This window comes from Monodon monoceros, unplaced genomic scaffold (genome assembly GCF_005190385.1).
Source record: "Monodon monoceros isolate NGI ecotype Baffin Bay Population unplaced genomic scaffold, NGI_Narwhal_1 Super_Scaffold_15, whole genome shotgun sequence".
NCBI lineage: Eukaryota > Metazoa > Chordata > Mammalia > Artiodactyla > Monodontidae > Monodon > Monodon monoceros.
Genome location: NW_021703771.1, coordinates 53,114,677 through 53,135,242, shown reverse-complemented (window position 1 = coordinate 53,135,242; position 20,566 = coordinate 53,114,677). Strand labels below are relative to the sequence as shown.

Genomic DNA, 20,566 nt, shown 5'->3' with positions numbered 1-20,566 from the left:
CAGTTTGTATCTGCTAATCCCAAACTCCCACTCCTACCCTCTCCCACCCCTCTCCCCCTTGGCAACCACCAGTCTATTCTCTATGTCCCTGATTCTGTTTCTGTTTCATAGAATAGGTAAAAAGAACACTTGCTTACCCATCTACCAAAATAGATATTATGTGGATTCTCAGGGATGCAGTTTGGGTCCAAACCGTAATCCTCCAAAATAGAGAATATATGTTGTGGCTTCTTTAAATTCACTTTTCCTTCAAATGGCAGAAATTCAAGGGCCTAAAAAATAAAAGTAATTCCAATGTCCTATAAAAATTTAAAAGAAAACATAGTGCTTATATAATAATACCAATCTTGTAAGTCTGGTATCAGCACTAAATAAGACAAAACATGAAAAGTACTTAGCACATAATGTGGTACAAAAGAAGCACTTAGCATTGCGGATATTATATATCAACAGTGGCTATATTACATTAATCTCATAGGTTTTTGGTTTTTGCTAAATTCACTTACCTCTATCCGTTTGATTTTTTCTTCTTGTGTCAACGTTTTATTAAATGTGTGAATCTTTATTTTATATGTAGAATCTGAATGCAGAAATGGAACCTAAAATAAGAGCAGATAAATTCTTTAAGCTTAGTAATTCTACAGTATTTACAGATATGCTTACAGAAAACCACATTTCACTACGCACCATCTTCTCCACAGGGTAGTTTTTCAAAGAATTATATAGCTCCTCTGGAGACTTTCCATGACCCCATAGTTCAAATATAGACCTAGGAAATAAATGATTGACATTAACCTCAGTAAAAAAAAAAAAAATGAGTTCATACAGTAATATGTAACAATTATTTCACTGGTTTTTATGCTTGCTCCACTAAAACAATTATTGCCTATGTTTTCTAAGCTATAAATGAGAAATACGCATCCTGGAAACAAATATAGCTTAAGTCTAAATTAACACAGAAGTTGATCTTTACACAAATAAGGAGGATTTATAAGTCAAGATTTTTTGAAGTTTTCATCATAATCATTTCATCATTTTTAAAAATTTTTTATTGGAGTATAGTTGATTTACAATGTTGTGTTATCACTTCATCATTTTTTAACTAGAACACAAATGATTCCATAAAATGACTTGCGATTTTAGTGAAACAGTAATAAAGGTGCAGGAAATTCAATCATTCCCACTGTCTTCCGAATAAAACAAAAGGAAAAACGACCAGATAAAAATGTTACCATTAATATTTAGCCATTATTTAATAACATTTAGTAATAATTACTTTTATGACTATTACAAAAACAAAATTCTTACTACAAAAAATTCTCAAGCGTCTATCAAGGAACATAAAAAATTAAGCAAAATTTCATTGTAATCAATGAAACAATTCTTAGAATTAGTTGTAATGGAACTTGATCTATATATTAGTACAATTTTGTGCATCTGAATTCAACTACTTTATGATTGTAAGTAATGCTGCCGTTAGGACTGAGTATACTATCTTCTGAAAATGAATTCCTCCTTTCCCTTGTAATGAATTATAGAAAGATGGCCTCTACAGTAATACTACCCTTACTTAGCTAACTAAGAGCTAACAATATAACTCAAAGTACCAGGGACTGTTCTAAGGCCACTTAATATTAATTCACATATTCCTCACAGGAATCCTATTAGGTAGCTGCCAGTATCATCATCCATTTAACCAATGAGGAAACTGAGGCACAGAAAGATTAAATAACTCTCTCAGGTCATATAGCAATTGGTGAAGCTAAGATTCAAACCCAATCCATCTGACTCCAGAATCTATACACTGTTTCTCAGATATAAATATGCAAAAAGACAGGAACTCCAGGCCATTCAGGAAAGGCACAGACAATTCCATAAATCATAATTATCCCTAATGAACCATTATACAGTAATTTATAGGAACTAATGCTTGTAGTGATAACCTAGAATCAGTAAAAATGAAATAATACTCCCTACCCTCTTTTTCAGAAAGAATTTATATAACATTAATAAATTTATATTTAAATGGCAAAATAAAAATATTAGATATATAACATCATAAGCTTCAGTTATAACTGGAACACTGGAGTAACACCCTTTGTGATTTAGATTTCGGAGTAAACGGTTTTCATATATATGACTGCACTATTATGATCCCTATTTTAGAGATTATAAAACTTATATGAATTGACACATCTCATGGGTGCTATATAAATAAGCATGGATGTCAACTTACTAATATAATATCAATATGACCTAAAATATTTCACTGATTATAGCAGTAATAATGAAACCTTTCTGACAAATAAAAATGCTTTAAGAAACTATGCTTTGAGGGAAGAAGGGTAATAGAATGGGGAAAGATACACAAGGAGCACCAATGGTTCCTGTCATGGTTTATTTCTTTAAAAGAAAAAAAAAAGCTGTGGCAAATATCTCAAAATGTTGAGATCTAACAAGGTAGGTACCTCGGTGTTTGTTATATATCACTGCTTGTGATATGCTCAAAATAGTCCATGTTAAAAATAAGTCAAATAAAATGAACTTTCAATCCCTATTCTACCACAAAAAAATCTGAATTTAAGTTAGCTTTGAATGCACTGTTCTAAAAGTCTATTAGTTCCAGAACAATTAATGCTACAATTAGAACTGTAAATTTTATCCTCTGAAAATGAATTCCCCCATTTCTATTAAATTTATAGAGATAAGGCCTCTGCAGTAATACTGTTCTTACTTAGTTATCACTTAAGGTATAACCTCAGCTATGCAAAATATACAGAGACTAAAAAGCAGCCAGGGACATTATTTCATAATGTTATACAACTATTTATTGAACCATTACTCAAATATATTCATCAGAAGATATGAGCTTTGAAGGAAGTATACAAGTTCTGGTTCTCAAGTAGCTATTTTAAACCTATAAGCTTTATCTTTGGAATTCAAACATCTCTTAGAGCCATAAATTTTAATACGCTAATGTAGAGTAATAATTATTCAAAGGATGTGTTTCTTAGTCCTGTTTCTGCTTTCTAGTCATTTTTATTGACTAAGACCCATCAACAAGCCTCAATTTATGAGATTAGATTTAGTACTGCAGCTAGTTTTCAATAGGATAAATCTAATATGGGGGTTGTAGTCTATTCAATAATATAGCAATGACATACTATGCTATAAAGTATTGCTAACCATGCTAACAAAACTAGATATATGTAAATTCTTATTTGCACTGCATTATTAAATATTATAATTTCTAAGCAAAAAGAAGTTTTCAGAAATGTTTGGGGATGGGGGGGCATGTAAAAAAAAAAGCAATTCAAGGATAAGTTGTTCAGTTCTTAAAATGGTAGCTAAAAATGCAGTTTAATTTTCAAACCCAAAGATAGAATTTTCCAACAATAAAAAAAATGAAAGAAAGAAAAGAAATGAAAAAAGAACAGATACTAATGATAAAAGCTAGAAAACACTCAGGCAGGATAAATAAGGAAGACATCATTATATTAATCCATATCAAGATATGATAATCAGAGTTCCTCTAACAAATAAAACAGAAAACATACTTTATGGTAGTCCTCATTTTTTGTCATCTTACACTTCACCAATCTGTTCATCTAACTAAAAACCATCTATAAGAAAAACATTTTTAGGTTTTCAATACTTTGGTTATAATTAAATGTGGCATTTATCCTATGTAATAACATAGCATTTACATCTTATACCATATGCTTGCTTAATGTAGAAGTTTAAAAAAATTATTCTAAAGCAAGCGTTTCTGCATTTCACCACTGAAATTCTCTCAACCTCAGTTTCAGCAGATAACTCTCCTCTGTTCTCCTACCACCATCCAGTGGCAAATACATGTAACTACAAGCTAAGCTGAGCTCCCCAAACAATCAACCCCCTTCTACCTTCTGCCAACATAAGCAAAAAGTAAGACAGAGTAGTTATGAGAAGTCTGGTTTACACTCATGCAGGAGGACACTATAAGTTTTTCTTACTTGGCACACACTGTCCGTTTCATTAAGTTTCTGGCAATATCTTCAGAGGGAATGCTAAGAATCCAAAAAGGAGACTGAAAGAAACAACAATATATGGTTTTATGGCCTCATATGCTTTCGTTTAAGAAGTCAATAAGGAGAGATTCCTATCTGCTACTTTTATGTAAGAATATCTGATTTGACACTAACCAAAATAAAAATTGCTCCAACAGATAATAAATAAATAAATAATTTTAATAGGTAACCTGTTAAGATAATACAGTACAGTATCAGAACACTTTTATAAATGACTGTATAAATGAAAACATCAGCAAATTTAAGGATATTTAAACTTCAGGTTAATTTTGTATTTGCTCTTATATAGTTTGATCAAGAATTAATGAGTATTTTACCCCAAAATATAATTTCAGAATTTTTTATTGTTGCTAATTATTTCTTATAACACAGCTATTTTATTTTTAACTACTAAGTAATGTGTTTCTTTGAATGATCCCTTTTTTTCTAGGTAGTAGTGGCCACCCGAGGGGGTGGGAAACATAGTTATTGTCTCTGCAATAACTATAATGGAAAACTATACAGTATATTATTAAATTATCATTTATTTTTATTATTTTATCTAAGGAAAAAAGTTCCAAGTGCATCATTAATACCCAAGATTATAGGCACTTCTGTGCTCCACCCAGATAACCACTTGCCAGAATGCAGCAAAATGTAGCAGGATCCTAACCTCAGTTTAACACCCTCACCCAATTATATCCACACTCTCCCTCTTTTCCTCCTCCCTCAATAAGTGAAATTCATTCAGGAGTACAAGTCCAACACCAGGGGACTTTCAAATTAAGTTCTCTCATCTTTTGTGAAAAGTCCTCCCTGCCACACCCAGCCTTTATTCCAATACTTACACTACCCTACAGAAAAATTCAAAATAATCCAAACAGGAAAAAAGATGGTCATCTCAGTATTATTTTTATTAGGAAAAATTTAAAAGCAACCTGAATGAAATGAAATCATTAGATAAATTACGGTAGAGCTAATCGATGGAAAATATTACACAGCCCTGTTAGTAATGAAAGCTATGCAGAAATATGTGCCTACATTAATGCTATCAAATGAAAAAGAAATGCAGAAGTTCACTGGTAGCATTACCACTGAGCGGAAAAAACGTATATGAAAAAAGACTAGAAGGCAGTATTCCCAAATTATAAGTCACGTCAAGGAAGAAGAATTGTGAATGATTTTTTCTTTTTCTATTTTCCAAACTCCTCTAATACACTGATAAACCATCAAATACAAAATATATAAATAAACTCACAATTTCACACATGCACAATTAAATTTTAAAATGAGTACCAATATAAGCCTGAAATTCAGCTAAATTCTAAACTCTAATTATACCTCATCAATAGAAGACAGACCTTTTTCCAATGAAGCAACAGATATAAATTATGGTATATCTGTTGAACTACAATTTAAAAACTAATAAAATAAGTGAATACTGGAAATAAATCTAACTTTCCAAAACCAAAATTTCTCCAAAATATCCTTTTTATTCAATTGCCCCTAAAAACAGACACAGGTAACCAAAAAAATATAAATTTAAGATTTTGAGTTCTTCTCTTTAAATCCAAGGTTCTATTTAAAAGGATACTACATATGGTCTAATGAAAAATACAAATTCAACTTACCTTTCCATAAGTTTCCTGACTATTGGTGAACTGACCTCCAAAAAGTGAAAGCAGAGACTTTATTTCCTATATTGAAAATATCAGAGAGAGAATACACTTTAACACAGGGAACTTAAAAGTCTATTAAGATGCAGTTATAACACACACACACACAAACACACACACACACACACACACAAAGAGCAGATTATCTACTTAAGGTGTTTAAATGTCAATACCAGACAAATTACAACTCTGGGTTCTAAAAAAACTTTACAGTCACAATCATGGTAAGTAATTTCGGAGAAATTTTAGGAAAAAAGAAAAGCGTCAAAAAACTTTGAGAAAATGCACTGAGTTTTAAAAGGAAAAAGCAGATTACAAAAACAATAGATTAGTAAATCTGACAATGGATCAATACAAATAAATTAGATGATTTGAGGATGTTCAGAAAAGAAATAACATGTTTGTAATGATGTTTAGGATCCCTGTGTTTTCCCTTTGAATATTAATATCATAAACATTTTCTTCCTTGGCATCAGGATTGCAAATTTTTCAGCAGGAAACAATACACTTTATGTTGGACATTTAGGTGTTTTCAACTTTATCAGTTTAAAACAAAGCTAAATACTTATTTTCACAAATATATGGATTTTTCCATTTGAGATTGCTTCTTTAAAGTAGCATTACTATACTCAGAGACGTGAAAAATTTTATGGCTTCTTAGAGTATATGTGGCCAAAATACTTTTTTTTTAACATCTTTATTGGAGTGTAATTGCTTTAAAATGGTGTGTTAGTTTCTGCTGTATAACAAAGTGAATCACCTATACATATACATATATCCCCATATCCCCTCTTTCTTGCCTCTCCCTCCCACCCTCCCTATCCCACCACTCTAGGTGGACACAAAGCACAGAGCTGATCTCCCTGTGCTATGCAGCTGCTTCCCACTAGCTATCTATTTTACATTTGGTAGTCTATATATGTCCATGCCACTCTCTCACTTGGTCCCAGCATAGCCCTCCCCCTCCCCATGTCCTCACTTCCATTCTCTACGTCTGTGTCTTTATTCCGGTCCTGCCCCTAGGTTCTTCAGAACTTTTTTTTTTTTTAGATTCCATATATATGTGTTAGCATACGGTATTTGTTTTTCTCCTTCTGACTTACTTAACTCTCTATGAGACTCTAGGTCCATCCATGTCACAACAAGTAACTCAATTTTCTTTCTTTTTATGGGTGAGTAATATTCCATTGTATATATGTGTCACATCTTCTTTATCCATTCATCTGTCGATGGACACTTAGGTTGCTTCCATTTCCTGGCTATTGTAAATAGAGCTGCAATGAACACTGTGGTACATGATTTGTTTTGAATTATGGTTTTCTCAGGGTATATGCCCAGTAGTGGGATTGCTGGGTTGTATGGTAGTTCTATTTTTAGTTTTCTAAGGAACCTCCATACTGTTCTCCACAGTGGCTGAATCAATTTACATTCCCACCAACAGTGCAAGAGGGTTCCCTTTTCTCCACACCCTCTCCAGCATTTACTGTTTGTAGATTTTTTGATGATGGCCATTCTGACCGGTGTTGAGTGATACCTCATTGTAGTTTTGACTTGCATTTCGCTAATGATTAGTGATGTTGAGCATCCTTTCATGTGTTTGTTGGCAATCTGTATATCTTCTTTGGAGAAATGTCTATTTAGGTCTTCTGCCCATTTTTGGATTAGGTTGTTTGTTTTTCTGATATTGAGCTGCATGAGCTGCTGGTATATTTTGGAGATTAATCCTTTGTCAGTTGCTTCGTTTGTAAATATTTTCTCCCATTCTGAGGGTTGTCTTCTTGTCTTGTTTATAGTTTCCTTTGCTGTGCAAAAGCTTTTAAGTTTCATTAGGTCCCATTTGTTTATGTTTGTTTTTATTTCCATTTCTCTAGGAGCTGGGTCAAAAAGGATCTTCCTGTGATCTATGTCATGAAGTTCTGCCTATGTTATCCTCTAAGAGTTTTATACTGTCTGGCCTTACATTTAGGTCTTTAATCCATTTTGAATTTATTTTTGTGTATGCTGTCAGGTAGCATTCTAATTTCATTCTTTTACATGTAGCTCTCCAGTTTTCCCAGCACCACTTATTGAAGAGGCTGTCTTTTCTCCATTGTATATTCCTGCCTCCTTTATCAAAGATAAGATGACCATATGTGTGTGGGTTTATCGCTGGGCTTTCTATCCTGTTCCATTGATCTATATTTCTGTTTCTGTGCCAGTACCATACTGTCTTGATTACTGTAGCTTTGCAGTATAGTCTGAAGTCAGGGAGCCTGATTCCTCCAGCTCCATTTTTCTTTCTCAAGATTGCCTTGGCTATTCGGGGTCTTTTGTGTTTCCATACAAGTTGTGAAATTTTTTGTTCTAGTCCTGTGAAAAATGCCTTTGGTAGTTTGATAGGGATTGCATTGAATCTGTAGATTGCTGTGGGTAGTACAGTCATTTTCACAATACTGATTCTTCCAATCCAAAAACATGGTATATCTCTCCATCTGTTTGTATCATCTTTAATTTCTTTCATCAGTGTCTTAGAGTTTTCTGCATACAGGTCTTTTGTCTCCTTAGGTAGGTTTATTCCTAGGTATTTTATTCTTTTTGTTGCAATGGTAAATGGGAAAGTTTCCTTAATTTCTCTTTCAGATTTTTCATCATTAGTGTATAGGAATGCAAGAGATTTCTGTGCATTAATTTTGTATCCTACTACTTTACCAAATTCATTGATTAGCTCTAGTAGTTTTCTGGTGGCATCTTTAGGATTCTCTATGTATAATATCATGTCATCTGCAAACAGTGACAGGTTTACTTCTTCTTTTCTGAATTGGATTCCTTTTATTTCTTTTTCTTCTCTGACTGCTGTGGCTAAAACTTCCAAAACTATGCATAATAATAGTGGTGAGAGTGGGCAACCTTGCCTTGTTCCTGATCTTAGTGGAAATAATTTCAGTTTTTCACCATTGAGAACGATGTTGGCTGTGGGTTTGTCATATATGGCCTTTATTATGTTGAGGAAAGTTCCCTCTATGCCTACTTTCTGCAGGGTTTTTATCATAAATGGGTGTTGAATTTTCTCGAAAGCTTTTTCTACATCTATTGAGATGATTATATGGTTTTTATTCTTCAATTTGCTAATATGGTGTATCACATTGATTGATTTGCATATATTGAAGAATCTTTGCATTCCTGGGATAAACCCCATTTGATCATGGTGTATGACCCTTTTAATGTGCTGTTGGATTCTGTTTGCTAGTATTTTTGTTGAGGATTTTTGCATCTATGTTCATCAGTGATATTGGCCAGTAGTTTTCTTTTTTTGTGGCATCTCTGTCTGGTTTTGGTATCAGGTTGACGGTGGCCTCGTAGAATGAGTTTGGGAGTGTTCCTCCCTCTGCTATATTTTGGAAGAGTTTGAGAAGGATAGGTGTTAGCTCTTCTCTAAATGTTTGATAGAACATTCCGGTGAATCCATCTGGTCCTGGGCTTCTGTTTGTTGGAAGATTCTTAATCACAGTTTCAATTTCAGTGCTTGGGATTGGTCTGTTCATATTTTCTATTTCTTCCTGGTTCAATTTCAGAAGGTTGTGTTTTTCTAATAATTTGTCCATTTCTTCCAGGTTGTCCATTTTATTGGCATATAGTTGCTTGTAGTAATCTCTCATGATCCTTTGAATTTCTGCAGTGTCAGTTGTTACTTCTCCTTTTTCATTTCTAATTCTGTTGAGTCTTCTCCCTTTTTTTCTAGATGAGTCTGGCTAATAGTTTATCAATTTTGTTTATCTTCTCAAAGAACAAGCTTTTAGGATCAATTATCTTTGCTATTGTTTCCTTCATTTCTTTTTCATTTATTTCTGGTCTGATATTTATGATTTCGTTCCTTCTGCTAACTTTGGGGTTTTCTTGTTCTTCTTTCTCTAATTGCTTTAGGTGTAAGGTTAGGTTGTTTATTTGAGATGTTTCTTGTTACTTGAGGTAGGACTGTACTGCTATAAACTTCCCTCTTAGAACTGCTTTTGCTGCTTCCCATAGGTTTTGGGTCATCGTGTTCTCATTGTCATTGTTTCTAGGTATTTTTTTATTTCCTCTTTGATTTCTTCAGTAATCTCTTGGTTATACAGTAGTGTATTGTTTAGCCTCCACGTGTTAGTATTTTTTACAGATTTTTTCCTGTAATTGATACTTAGTCTCACAGCACTGTGGCCAGAAAAGATACTTGATATGATTTCAATTTTCTTAAATTTACCAAGGCTTGATTTGTGACCCAAGATATGATCTATCCCGGAGAATGTTCCATGAGCACTTGAGAAGAAAGTGTTATCTGCTGTTTTTTAGATGGAATATCCTATAAGTATCAATTAAGTCCATCCTGTTTAATGTATCATTTAAAGCTTGTGTTTCCTTATTTATTTTCATTTTGGGTGATCTGTCCATCAGTGAAAGTGGGGTGTTAAAGTCCCCTACTATTATTGTGTTACTGTCGATTTCCCCTTTTATGGCTGTTAGCATTTGCCTTATCTATTGAGGTGCCCCTATGTTGAGTGCATAAATATTGACAATTGCTATATCTTCTTCCTGGACTGATCCCTTGATCATTATGTAGTGTCCTTGTCTCTTGTAACATCCTTTACTTTAAAGTCTATTTTGTCTGATATGAGAATTGCTACTCAAGCTTTCTTTTGATTTCCATTCCCATGGAATATCTTTTTCCATGCCCTTACTTTCGGTCTGTATGTGTCCCTAGGTCTGAATTGGGTCTCTTGTAGACAGCATATGTACAGGTCTTGTTTTTGTAACCATTCAGCCAGTCTATGTCTTTTGGTTGGAGCATTTAATCCATTTACATTTAAGGTAGTTATCGATATTTATGTTTCTATTACCATTTTCTTAATTGTTTTGGGTTTGTTATTGTAAGTCTTTTCCTTCTGTTGTGTTTCTGGCCTAGAGAAGTTCCTTTAGCATTTGTCGTAAAGTTGGTTTGGTGGTGCTGAATTTTCTTAGCTTTTGCTTGTCTGTAAAGGTTTTAATTTCTACCTTGAATCTGAATGAGATCCTTGCTGGGTAGAGTAATCTTGGTTGTAGGTTTTTCCCTTTTATCACTTTAAATATGTCCTGCAACTCCCTTCCGGCTTGCAGAGTTTCTGCTGAGAGATTAGCTGTTAACCTTATGGGGATTCCCTTGTATGTTTACTGTTGCTTTTCCCTTGCTGCTTTTAATATTTTTTCTTTGTAGTTAATTTTTGATAGTTTGATTAATATGTGTCTTGGCGTGTTTCTCCTTGGGTTTATCCTGTATGGGACTCTCTGCGCTTCCTGGACTTGACTATTTCCTTACCCATATTAGGGAAGTTTTCAAGTATAATCTCTTCAAATACTTTCACAGTCCCTTTTTTTTTTGTGGTACGCAGGCCTCTCACTGTTGTGGCCTCACCTGTTGCGGAGCACAGGCTCCGGACGCGCAGGCCCAGCGGCCATGGCTCACAGGCCCAGCCGCTCCGCGGCACATGGGATCTCCCCAGACCAGGGCACGAACCTGTGTCCCCTGCTTCGGCAGGTGGACTCTCAACCACTGCACCATCAGGGAAGCCCCTCAGTCCCTTTTTTTTTCTCTTCTTCTTCTGGAACCCCTATAATTCGAATGTTGGTGCGTTTAATGTTGTCTCAGAGGTCTCTGAGACTGTCCCCAATTCTTTTTTCTTTATTCTGCTCTGTGGTAGTTATTTCCACTATTTTATATTCCAGGTCACTTACCCGTTCTTCTGCCTCAGTTATTCTGCTGTTGACTCCTTCTAGAGAATTTTTAATTTTATTTATTGTGTTGTTCATCATTGTTTGTTTGCTCTTTAGTTCTTCTAGGTCCTTGTTCAACGTTTCTTGTATTTTCTCCATTCTACTTCCAAGATTTTGGATCATCTTTACTATTATTACTCTGAATTCTTTTTCAGGTAGACTGCCTATTTCCTCTTCATTTGTTTGGTCTGATGGCTTTTTACCTTGCTCCTTCATCTGCTGTGTATTTCTGTGTCTTCTCATTTTGCTTAACTTACTGTGTTTGGGGTCTCCTTTTCACAATCTGCAGGTTTGTAGTTCCCGTTGTTTTTGATGTCTGCTCCCAGTGGTAAGGTTGGTTCAGAGGGTTGTGTAGGCTTCCTGTTGTGTAGGCTTCCTGGTGGTTCAGAGGGTTGTGTAAGCTTCCTGGTTATGCAGGTTGGTTCAGAGGGTTGTGTAGAACTGGTGCCTGTGTTCTGGTGGATGAGGCCGGATCTTGTCTTTCTGGCGGGCAGGACCACATCCGGTGGTGTGTTTTGGGGTGTCTGTGAACTTATTACGATTTTAGGCAGCCTCTCTGCTAAAGGTGGGTTTGTGTTCCTGTCTTGCTAGTTGTTTGGCATAGGGTGTCCAGCACTGTAGATTGCTGGTCGTTCAGTGGAGCTGGGTCTTAGCGTTGAGATGGTGATCTCTGGGAGAGCTTCTGCCATTTGATATTACGTGGGGCCAGGACGTCTCTGGTGGTCCAATGTCCTTAGCTCGGCTCTCCCACCTCCGAGGCTTAGGACTGACACCCGGCTGGAGCACCAAGACCCTGTCAGCCACACGGCTCAGAAGAAAAGGGAGAAAAAAAAAAAAAAGAAAGAAAGAAAAAATAAAATAAAGTTATTAAAATAGAAAAAAACTATTAAAAATAAAAAAGTAATTAAAAAAACAAGAAGGAAAGAAAGAAGAGAGCAACCAAACCAAAAAACAAATCCACCAATGATAACAAGTGCTAAAAACTACAGTTAAAAAAAAGTCAGAACCCTAGGACAAATGGCAAAAGCCCAGCTATACAGTCAAAATCACACAAAGAATCACACACATACACACTCACAAAAAGAGAAAAAGGAAAAAATATATATATATATATAAAATTTAAAAAGGAAGAGAACAACCAAATCAATAAACAAATCTACCAACGATAATAAGCTTTTAATACTAAACTAAGATAAACATAAAACCAGAAACAAATTGATGCAGAAAGCAAACCCCAAGTCTACAGTTGCTCCCAAAGTCCACCACCTCAATTTTGGGATGATTCGTTGTCTATACAGGTATTCCACAGATGCAGGGTACATCAAGTTGATTGTGGAGATTTAATCCGCTGCTCCTGAGTCTGCTGGGAGAGATTTCCCTTTCTCTTCTTTGTTCGCACAGCTCCTGGGGTTCAGCTTTAGATTTGGCCCATCTCTGCGTGTAGGTCGCCTGAGGGCATCTGTTCTCCGCCCAGACAGGATGGGGTTAAAGGAGCGGCTAATTCGGGGGCTCTGGCTCACTCAGGCCGGAGGGAGGGAGGGGTACGGAATGCAGGCCGAGCTTGTGGCGGCAGAGGCTGGCGTGACGTTGCACCAGCCTGAGGCACACCGTGCGTTCTCCCGGGGAAGTTGTCCCTGGATCATGGGATCCTGACAGTGGCAGGCTGCACAGGCTCCTAGGAGTGTGGATAGTGACCTGTGCTCGCACACAGGCTTCTTGGTGGCGGCAGCATCAGCCTTAGCATTTCATGCCCATCTCTGGTGTCTGTGCTGATAGCCATGGCTTGTGCCCATCTCTGGAGCTCGTTTAGGCGGTGCTCTGAATCCCCTCTCCTCGTGCACCCCAAAACAATGGTCTCTTACCTCTTAGGCAGGTCCAGACTTTTTCCCAGACTCCCTTCCAGCTAGCTGTGGCACACTAGCCCCCTTCAGGCTGTGTTCAGGCAGCCAACCCCAGTCCTCTCCCTGGGGTCTGACCTCCGAAGCCTGACCCTCAGCTCCCAGCCACCACCCGCCCCGGGGGGTGAGCTGACAAGCCTCTCGGGCTGGTGAGTGCTGGTCGGCACCAACCCTCTGTGTGGGAATCTCTGCGCTTTGCCCTCCGCACCCCTGTTGCTGCGCTCTCTTCTGTGGCTCCTAAGTTTCTCCCTCACCACTCCTGTCTCTGCCAGTGAAGGGGCTTCCTAGTGTGTGGAAACTCTTCCTCCTTCACAGCTCCCTCCCAGAGGGGCAGGTCCCATTCCTATTCTTTTGTCTCTGTTTTTTCTTTTTTCTTTTGCTCTACCCAGGTATGTTGTACTGTTTTTGTTAATTAAGTAGATTAAAAAATAGTGCTTTTAACTTGTTATTTTAATTTTTTGATTACTAGCACAGAAAATTATTTTTACTATATTTGTTTACAAGCTGTATTTGGAACCATTCTTTTTCTAGAAACTAAAGTCATTAGTAATGTATTATTTTATGATTAAAAGACTAAAAGATGAATAATAGAATTTTACCAAATGCCAGGAGTCCCTTTAGAGATTAACTCTGCTGTCTTGTCCAATTAATTAGATGAATAAATATATGTTAAATTAAAAAAAAGAAAAGTGATTAACTAGGGAGCATCACTGTGGATTCATTATGTACAAGTTATGGTACGTTAATCTCCTTTCTGGATAAAATTACAGAACTAGAAAGAGAATACAAAAGCTACTTTAAAACATCAGGTATGCAAACTTGAAATCTGTTCAGATAGTACATATAGTCTATGAAGCAATCACTATGTACTGATAAACACAGGATATTATACAAACTTTATGATTTATACTACTAACAAATTTTGCCTCCCCAAATAACATAAAGCAGGTAGAATCCCACTCCTCTGTATAGGTCTTATAGAGGAATAAACCTAATGAGAGATAAGTGTCCCCACTGAGGGGTGCCTACAATCCCCTTTCGTTCCAACTAGGGGAAGGGACGAAAACCACGCCCATCATGAGCCACAGCCACCATGAGAGAACGTACACCCAGACCATGAAGTCCTCTACCTCAAGACCAAGAAGAATGGGAGGTTTGAACAACTAGTACCTTCTCTGTTTTCCCTTTTGTCTATGCAACAAATCATTTTCTTAATCCCTGGCATTAGAAGGTGCTGAACTCAGTTGAATCACATGGACAGACCAAGAACTAGCATAGACTATCAGTAAATCACTGAAGGTAGTCCAAAAGTCATTTTGCAACATGGGTGACACAAATTTGAATAGGAGGCATCACTGGACCTCAGAGTCAGACCACAATTTGTTCTTCAGTTCTTCCAAATAGCAGCTGTGTGATTTTTTTTTTTTTACAAGAAGCTTAACTCCTTTGACCCTCAGTTCCCCCACCTATAAAACAGGAATCAGCTACCTCACGAGGTAAGGTCTGTAAAGAATGGAGCAAAGAACCTAGGCTGTTATTAAAGGAATCAAGCTGATGATGACCAACACTATCCTTGAAGTCCAGTGAGTCAAGAAATCAAGTGAGACTGACAAAGTTATAGTACTTAAAAGAAAAAAATGAAGTTATAGATTGTCTCTTGACCTAGAATGACTATTGTTCATTCTGTACTAAACCATATTATGAAATCAGCTTTACATTTAAAACAGGAAAGTGTGCTGCTCTTGGAATACATTGTTAGAAATTAGCAACAGGTTAAAGCACAAATGTTCTAAGAGATTTTTTTAAAAAGTGAGGATTATTGGAAATTTTACAACATAGGATTAGCACCATTACCTAAAATCTAAGCAATGATTTAAAGTGAGAGTAAATGTGATAATCCAAGTTTCAAATTTAAAAGCAAAACACATATTAAACTACAATACCAACCTACTTGGAAAAATCAAAACACAAGGTTTTTATTCATCATATGGCAGACTCACTCTCCAGTTGAGAATCTTTTTACATCAGGAATAGAAGAATTTATATTAGACATTGGATATAAAAATATGGCATGATCTGATGCATACCTGATACATTAATTCACGAGCTTTTCAGTTCTTTTAGCCACTCTTTCATCCATTTAGTTTGCTTCAGAACCAGAAATGAAACCCAGGGGTCTGAACTTTACTTTTAGTACAATAAGGCAGCTGCCAACTAAAACTGGCCCTGATTAACTGCACAGAGGTAAAACCAGACCAAACTTGCACTCAATCTTTCATTTTAAATCATAAAGGCAGCCTCTCATTATAGTTTTCCTGCCTAGCAGTTCTCCTACAGTAGATGGGTCCATAAGTGTAGACTGTCCTTTTGATTGCCTTCCCTGAAGAGATCCTATTTCACTCAATTCAATATTTATTAAACAACTAATATGTGCAAGGCACTGAGCTATGTAAAGATAAATATATATTTATCCTGAGGGAGCTTAAGCTCTACTAGAACTAACATTTAATCCAGTAACTGAAAAGTGAGGTGTACAACAGTGAGTGCCCTTAAAGAAGCAAAGAAGTATTGTACCAGAGTACAAAGGAAGAAAAGATCACTTCAGTTTTAGAAGAAAAGTTTCAATGGAAACTCATTTAAGGGGCTTCCCTGGTGGCGCAGTGGTTGAGAGTCCGCCTGCCGATGCAGGGGACATGGGTTCGTGCCCCGGTCTGGGAAGATCCCACATGCTGTGGAGCGGCTAGGCCCGTGAGCCATGGCCGCTGAGCCTGCGCATCCGGAGCCTGTGCTCCGCAATGGGAGAGGCCACAACAGTAAGAGGCCTGCGTACCACAAAAAAAAGAAACAAAAAAAAAAACTCACTTAAGCCCTGAAACACAGGGAGAATCTGTACAGAGAGAGGACTTTCACTTCCAATGATGGCAAACTAGGTGATTCAGATTAAGCCTCCTGCTGAAAAGAATTTAAAAAAAAAACCTGACTTCTGCTTGAAGGCATCAAGAGATTACAAAAATTACCAAACCAGGATCCAGGAGAGGACAGAAATCTCAAGGTGCAGCCACTCTCTCCCTGGGACATTTACCAATTCCATTAGCAGCTGTGAGGGCGGACAGCCCTTTGGACAGCTTAACGGAGCTAGAGGAACAAAAAGAATATAGGGCCAACAATGAGAAGGAAAGGAAGTTTGATAACCCACCCAGTTTAGACTGGCATCCCCAAAAGCTACACACACTAGCAGTATGTGCAAATCAGAACAGAAACAGAACTTAATGGCTGAAAACGAGTTCAAGTGATCCTAGTGTGTTAATGCTCCTATATTCTTCAAGAGGATTTACATCATCCTAGCCCTCACTTATTTTTTCAAATAAATTTTCAAATATATCTGGTATATATTTAACAAACACCCAGCACACACATGAAAAAGGACCAAGAGAAACAATACATAAAAGAAACAGACCCATAGGACCCCTTTTTTCAATTACGTGCTTTAACATAACTGTGCTTTCTAGATTGAAGGGGATAAAAGACAAAATTAAGAATTTTGGTAGAGGATTAAAAAAAAAGGAAATTGCACATCTGAAAAAGAATCAAGTGAAAAATATAAACCTAAAATAAACAAATATGTGGGCAAATCTAAATGAATATTGACAATATAAAATCAGTAAAACGAAGAGTGGAATAGGAAAGACCCAAACAAGAGGGCATCATTCAGGGAATAATGGGGAAGTCTATTTTGGCTGCACTGTTTGTGGGAGGAGCGGGTGGGAGGATACAGAGGAGAAAACCATGCAACTGCAGGCCTTGAATGCCAGACTAGAGTTTCAGCCTTGGGACAATGGAGACAGAAAAGATGGCTGAACTTTTGGAAGATTAAACTGGCACAAGGGAAAGATACTAAGAAGAACTTAAGAAAGAAAAAACAGGTAAAACCAGCAAATACTAGGGATGCTATTTTTAAGACTGCAGTTTAACCACTCCATTCTCCCTGCATTATCTGACTATAGGCACTCACCGTCCTTGGCTTCTCTCTAGTTCCACCCCAGTATCCTCTAAGTGGTATCCTTTCTCTGGTACTCCAGAACTATCTTTTTAAAACACAAATGATTGCTAGTCACTTAGTGATTTAAAATGAAAAAATGTTTGTCGCTTTCTGGCTTAAAAAGGAAAAAAAAGAAAAAAGAGTCAATGGCTCTCCATTAAATCTAAAACAAAATCCAAATTCCTTCCAATGGTTTCACAACACTCCAAAATCTGGATCCTACCCACCTCTCTAGCCTCAGTGTCCATTACTTCATCCTCCTTCCCCTCACATCCCCCACACAAACCACCATAATCAACCATCCCTCTGTGCCTCTACACTTGCTTTCATTTCTCAACGCACCTGCCCAGCAACACATTAGTCCCGAATCAATGCCACAATCTTCCTTCAAAACTCCCAAGGCCAGTGAGTTGAACACAACTGAAGAAAATCACAGAATCTTGGCACAATTACAAATACATGCTCTTCACCCTCAGCTGCGTTTTCAGCCTCGCTCTAACACCTGAGTTCTTCTCTACTCAACTGTTGTAGCTCATCAGCTCCCTCTTTGCTCTCAATGATTATTTCAGATTTTACTATTTTTCTCAGTTTCTCCATTCAATCGCTTGGTCCCCCATCTTTCAAGAAATAACCTTGACTCATTCATTACCCAGAAAACAGGCCCTCAGGCAACTACCCGCACCCATCTTAAGTCCCCTCCGCCCACACTCCCCTTCTACTGAAAGGCCCACACCTCCCACTGTGTCCTTATATCCATTTTCCCCTTCCCTTCAGCCTACAAACACGCAAATTTCTCCAAGAGGGATAGGGATCCTCCCTTGACTCTAGGGCCCCCTCAAACTGTTAACCAATCCCTTACTTTCCCTTCTTATGTTAAGAGCAGTCTATCTCCCCTTCCTCATTTTCCAGTGACCACTAAACCAAGCAATCTGGCTTCTTTGCCTAAAACTACACAACCACTCTAGCAAAATCCTAAAACTTTACCCTCTTGATTTTTATGGTCTCACATACTTCCTATTCTGACACTTGCCTATCTTCTTCATGACCTCCTTTTCCCAATTCCCCTTAATATCAATGCTTCCAAGTACCTGCATTTGGCCCACCACTCTTTCGAAGCTATGCTTTCTCTGAATAATTTCATTTTCTCTCCTAGAGTTCATATGCAGAAGACTCACAAATATTAATTACCAGTACATGCAGCTCTATCAGCATCTGTGCATACTCATATTCACTGCCTCCTGGTCATCTCCATTTGATGTTACACAAGCATAACCAATTCAGCATAACCAAAATTTAAATCATACAGCTGCTTGTGCACTCTATTTTAAGTGGAAACACCCTTATATCCATCCCAGGAATCATCCTTGATTGGTCCCTCTTGCCCCCACCTTCAATCAATCATCAAGCCCTGATGATTTTATCACCTAAATATATCCCCAGTCTATTCCATCCTCTTACCCCCTGCCCTAGTTCAGGCCTTCTTAATTTATTAACAAGACTATTCCAACAGACTCAACTCCTAACTCCTTATTCCTCTCAACTCCATCCTCCGTGCTGCAGCCAAAGTGATTTCCTTAAAAAAAAATCTGATTCTGTCACTTCCTTAAAATTCTTCAATAAAGTCCCCTTCTAAGATCCAGAGTATTTAAGGCTTTGCATTTTCTGAACCCTACCCTCCTCTCCTGCTCTCTTCTTGTCATTCTTTGCTACATATTTGGTAATCAGGTAATAATGAATAGCTTGTAATTCTAATTTGCTTATGTCTCTCCTTGGCCTGGCTAACTCCTACTCTTCTTTTATGTTACAGTTCAAGTGTCATGCCGTCCTGGAAGCCATCTTAATGGCCAACATCACCCACCCCTCAGGTGGATCATATTTCCCTTCTATATGCTATTTCCCTACCTATCACTGCACTTACCAACATTATTTCATAGTGCTACGTTTATGCATCTGCTCACCCCTTAGCCTAAACAGTAAACTCCTTGAAGACAGAAACTTTGTCATCATTATATCCCCAGCGTCCAGAATATTCGATTACAGGTACTCTGAAAATGTTTCTTGAATGAATAAATAAAACAACTTCCCCAACTTTTCCATCATCTAACCCTACCACCCACCATCACCACCACTACGCCAACTCCCACGAAACCTGACCCGCATATTCGACACTTAAAACGCTACCCTGAGTACTTCTGTCTGCTGTCTCTATTCTCTAGACGAAGAGCTCCAGGAGGGAGAGGACCGGTCATATTCACCTGCCTGACTCCGGTACCTGGCACATAGGCTGAAGAATGAATGAAAATGCTTATCAAGGCTGAGAGGCTGTCTCGGACTTCTCTCTCACACCCTCCGCAGAGCTCAGACCAATCCCAGGGGCCGAGGGACTGGGGGGACGCGTGATCTCCCCGACAAGCACAGACCCCCCACTGCCCGCGGGCTCGGACTGCGTGGGTCGCCTCCGCTCGCACACCAGTCTCCACCCCGCCGTCCTCTCCAGAAGAAAGAGGTGGAGGTCACTGCGGCGCTTACCGGCAGGCGGAACTCCAGGTGTTCCTGTGCCATTAGCAGAAGATACCTGTTCACGGGTCCCGGCAGCGCCATCGCATCAGCCCACGGCGCGCCTGCGCCACCGAGGGTGTCTCACTCTTTTCTTCCCCTACAGACCGCTTCCGCTAAGGCAGAGCCTGAGGAGCCAGAAGCGGAAGTGGGGAGAGTCGGTTCTCTCCGGAGGTTCCCGGCTTGCGGGATTTGAGCCCCGCAGTTCCAGGAGAGGTTTCTTCTGCTGCCGGATGCGTTCTGTTTGAGGTCCCGGTGTACCAGGAGCTGGTGTGAGAAGATGTGTTGTGTTCAAGAGCAGGTTGCGATGAGACAGTGTAGTTCCCAATGATCCTCCACCTGGAATGTACTTTTAACTTCCCCTACAACTCTTCAAATTCCAGGTCTTCGAAACTGAACTGAAATTTCTGTCTTTTCCCTGCAGACTTCTCTAACCACTCCAGGCTTTGGGGACTGACTTAGCTGGACTTAGCTATACTTATTGAAGTATAGTTGATTTACAGTGTTGTGTTAGTTTCTGATGTACAGCAAAGTGATTCAGTTATACACATATATATTCATTTTCATATTCTTTTCCATTATGGTTTA

At 38.0% G+C, this 20,566-nt stretch overlaps 1 protein-coding gene across 3 annotated transcripts in view; it reads right to left on the bottom strand.

The window, feature by feature from the left end:
- Positions 1-20,043, bottom strand: part of TRMT11 (tRNA methyltransferase 11 homolog) — a 60,830-nt gene extending 40,787 nt beyond the window's left edge. Inside the window, exons 1-6 of one of the 3 annotated variants that reach the window (XM_029224175.1) lie at positions 19,952-20,043; positions 5,681-5,746; positions 3,996-4,069; positions 688-769; positions 507-599; positions 138-272 (exon numbers count right to left, since the gene is read on the bottom strand). In XM_029224175.1, coding sequence (XP_029080008.1) covers positions 138-272; positions 507-599; positions 688-769; positions 3,996-4,069; positions 5,681-5,746; positions 19,952-20,023 — 522 coding nt within the window. In that variant the 5' untranslated portion in view covers positions 20,024-20,043. Of the gene's footprint in view, positions 1-137; positions 273-506; positions 600-687; positions 770-3,995; positions 4,070-5,680; positions 5,747-11,446; positions 11,506-11,742; positions 12,060-19,951 lie in introns of those variants that run through there. The other 2 variants (XM_029224177.1, XM_029224178.1) reach the window with 2 other exon arrangements.
- Positions 20,044-20,566: the final 523 nt, after the last annotated feature.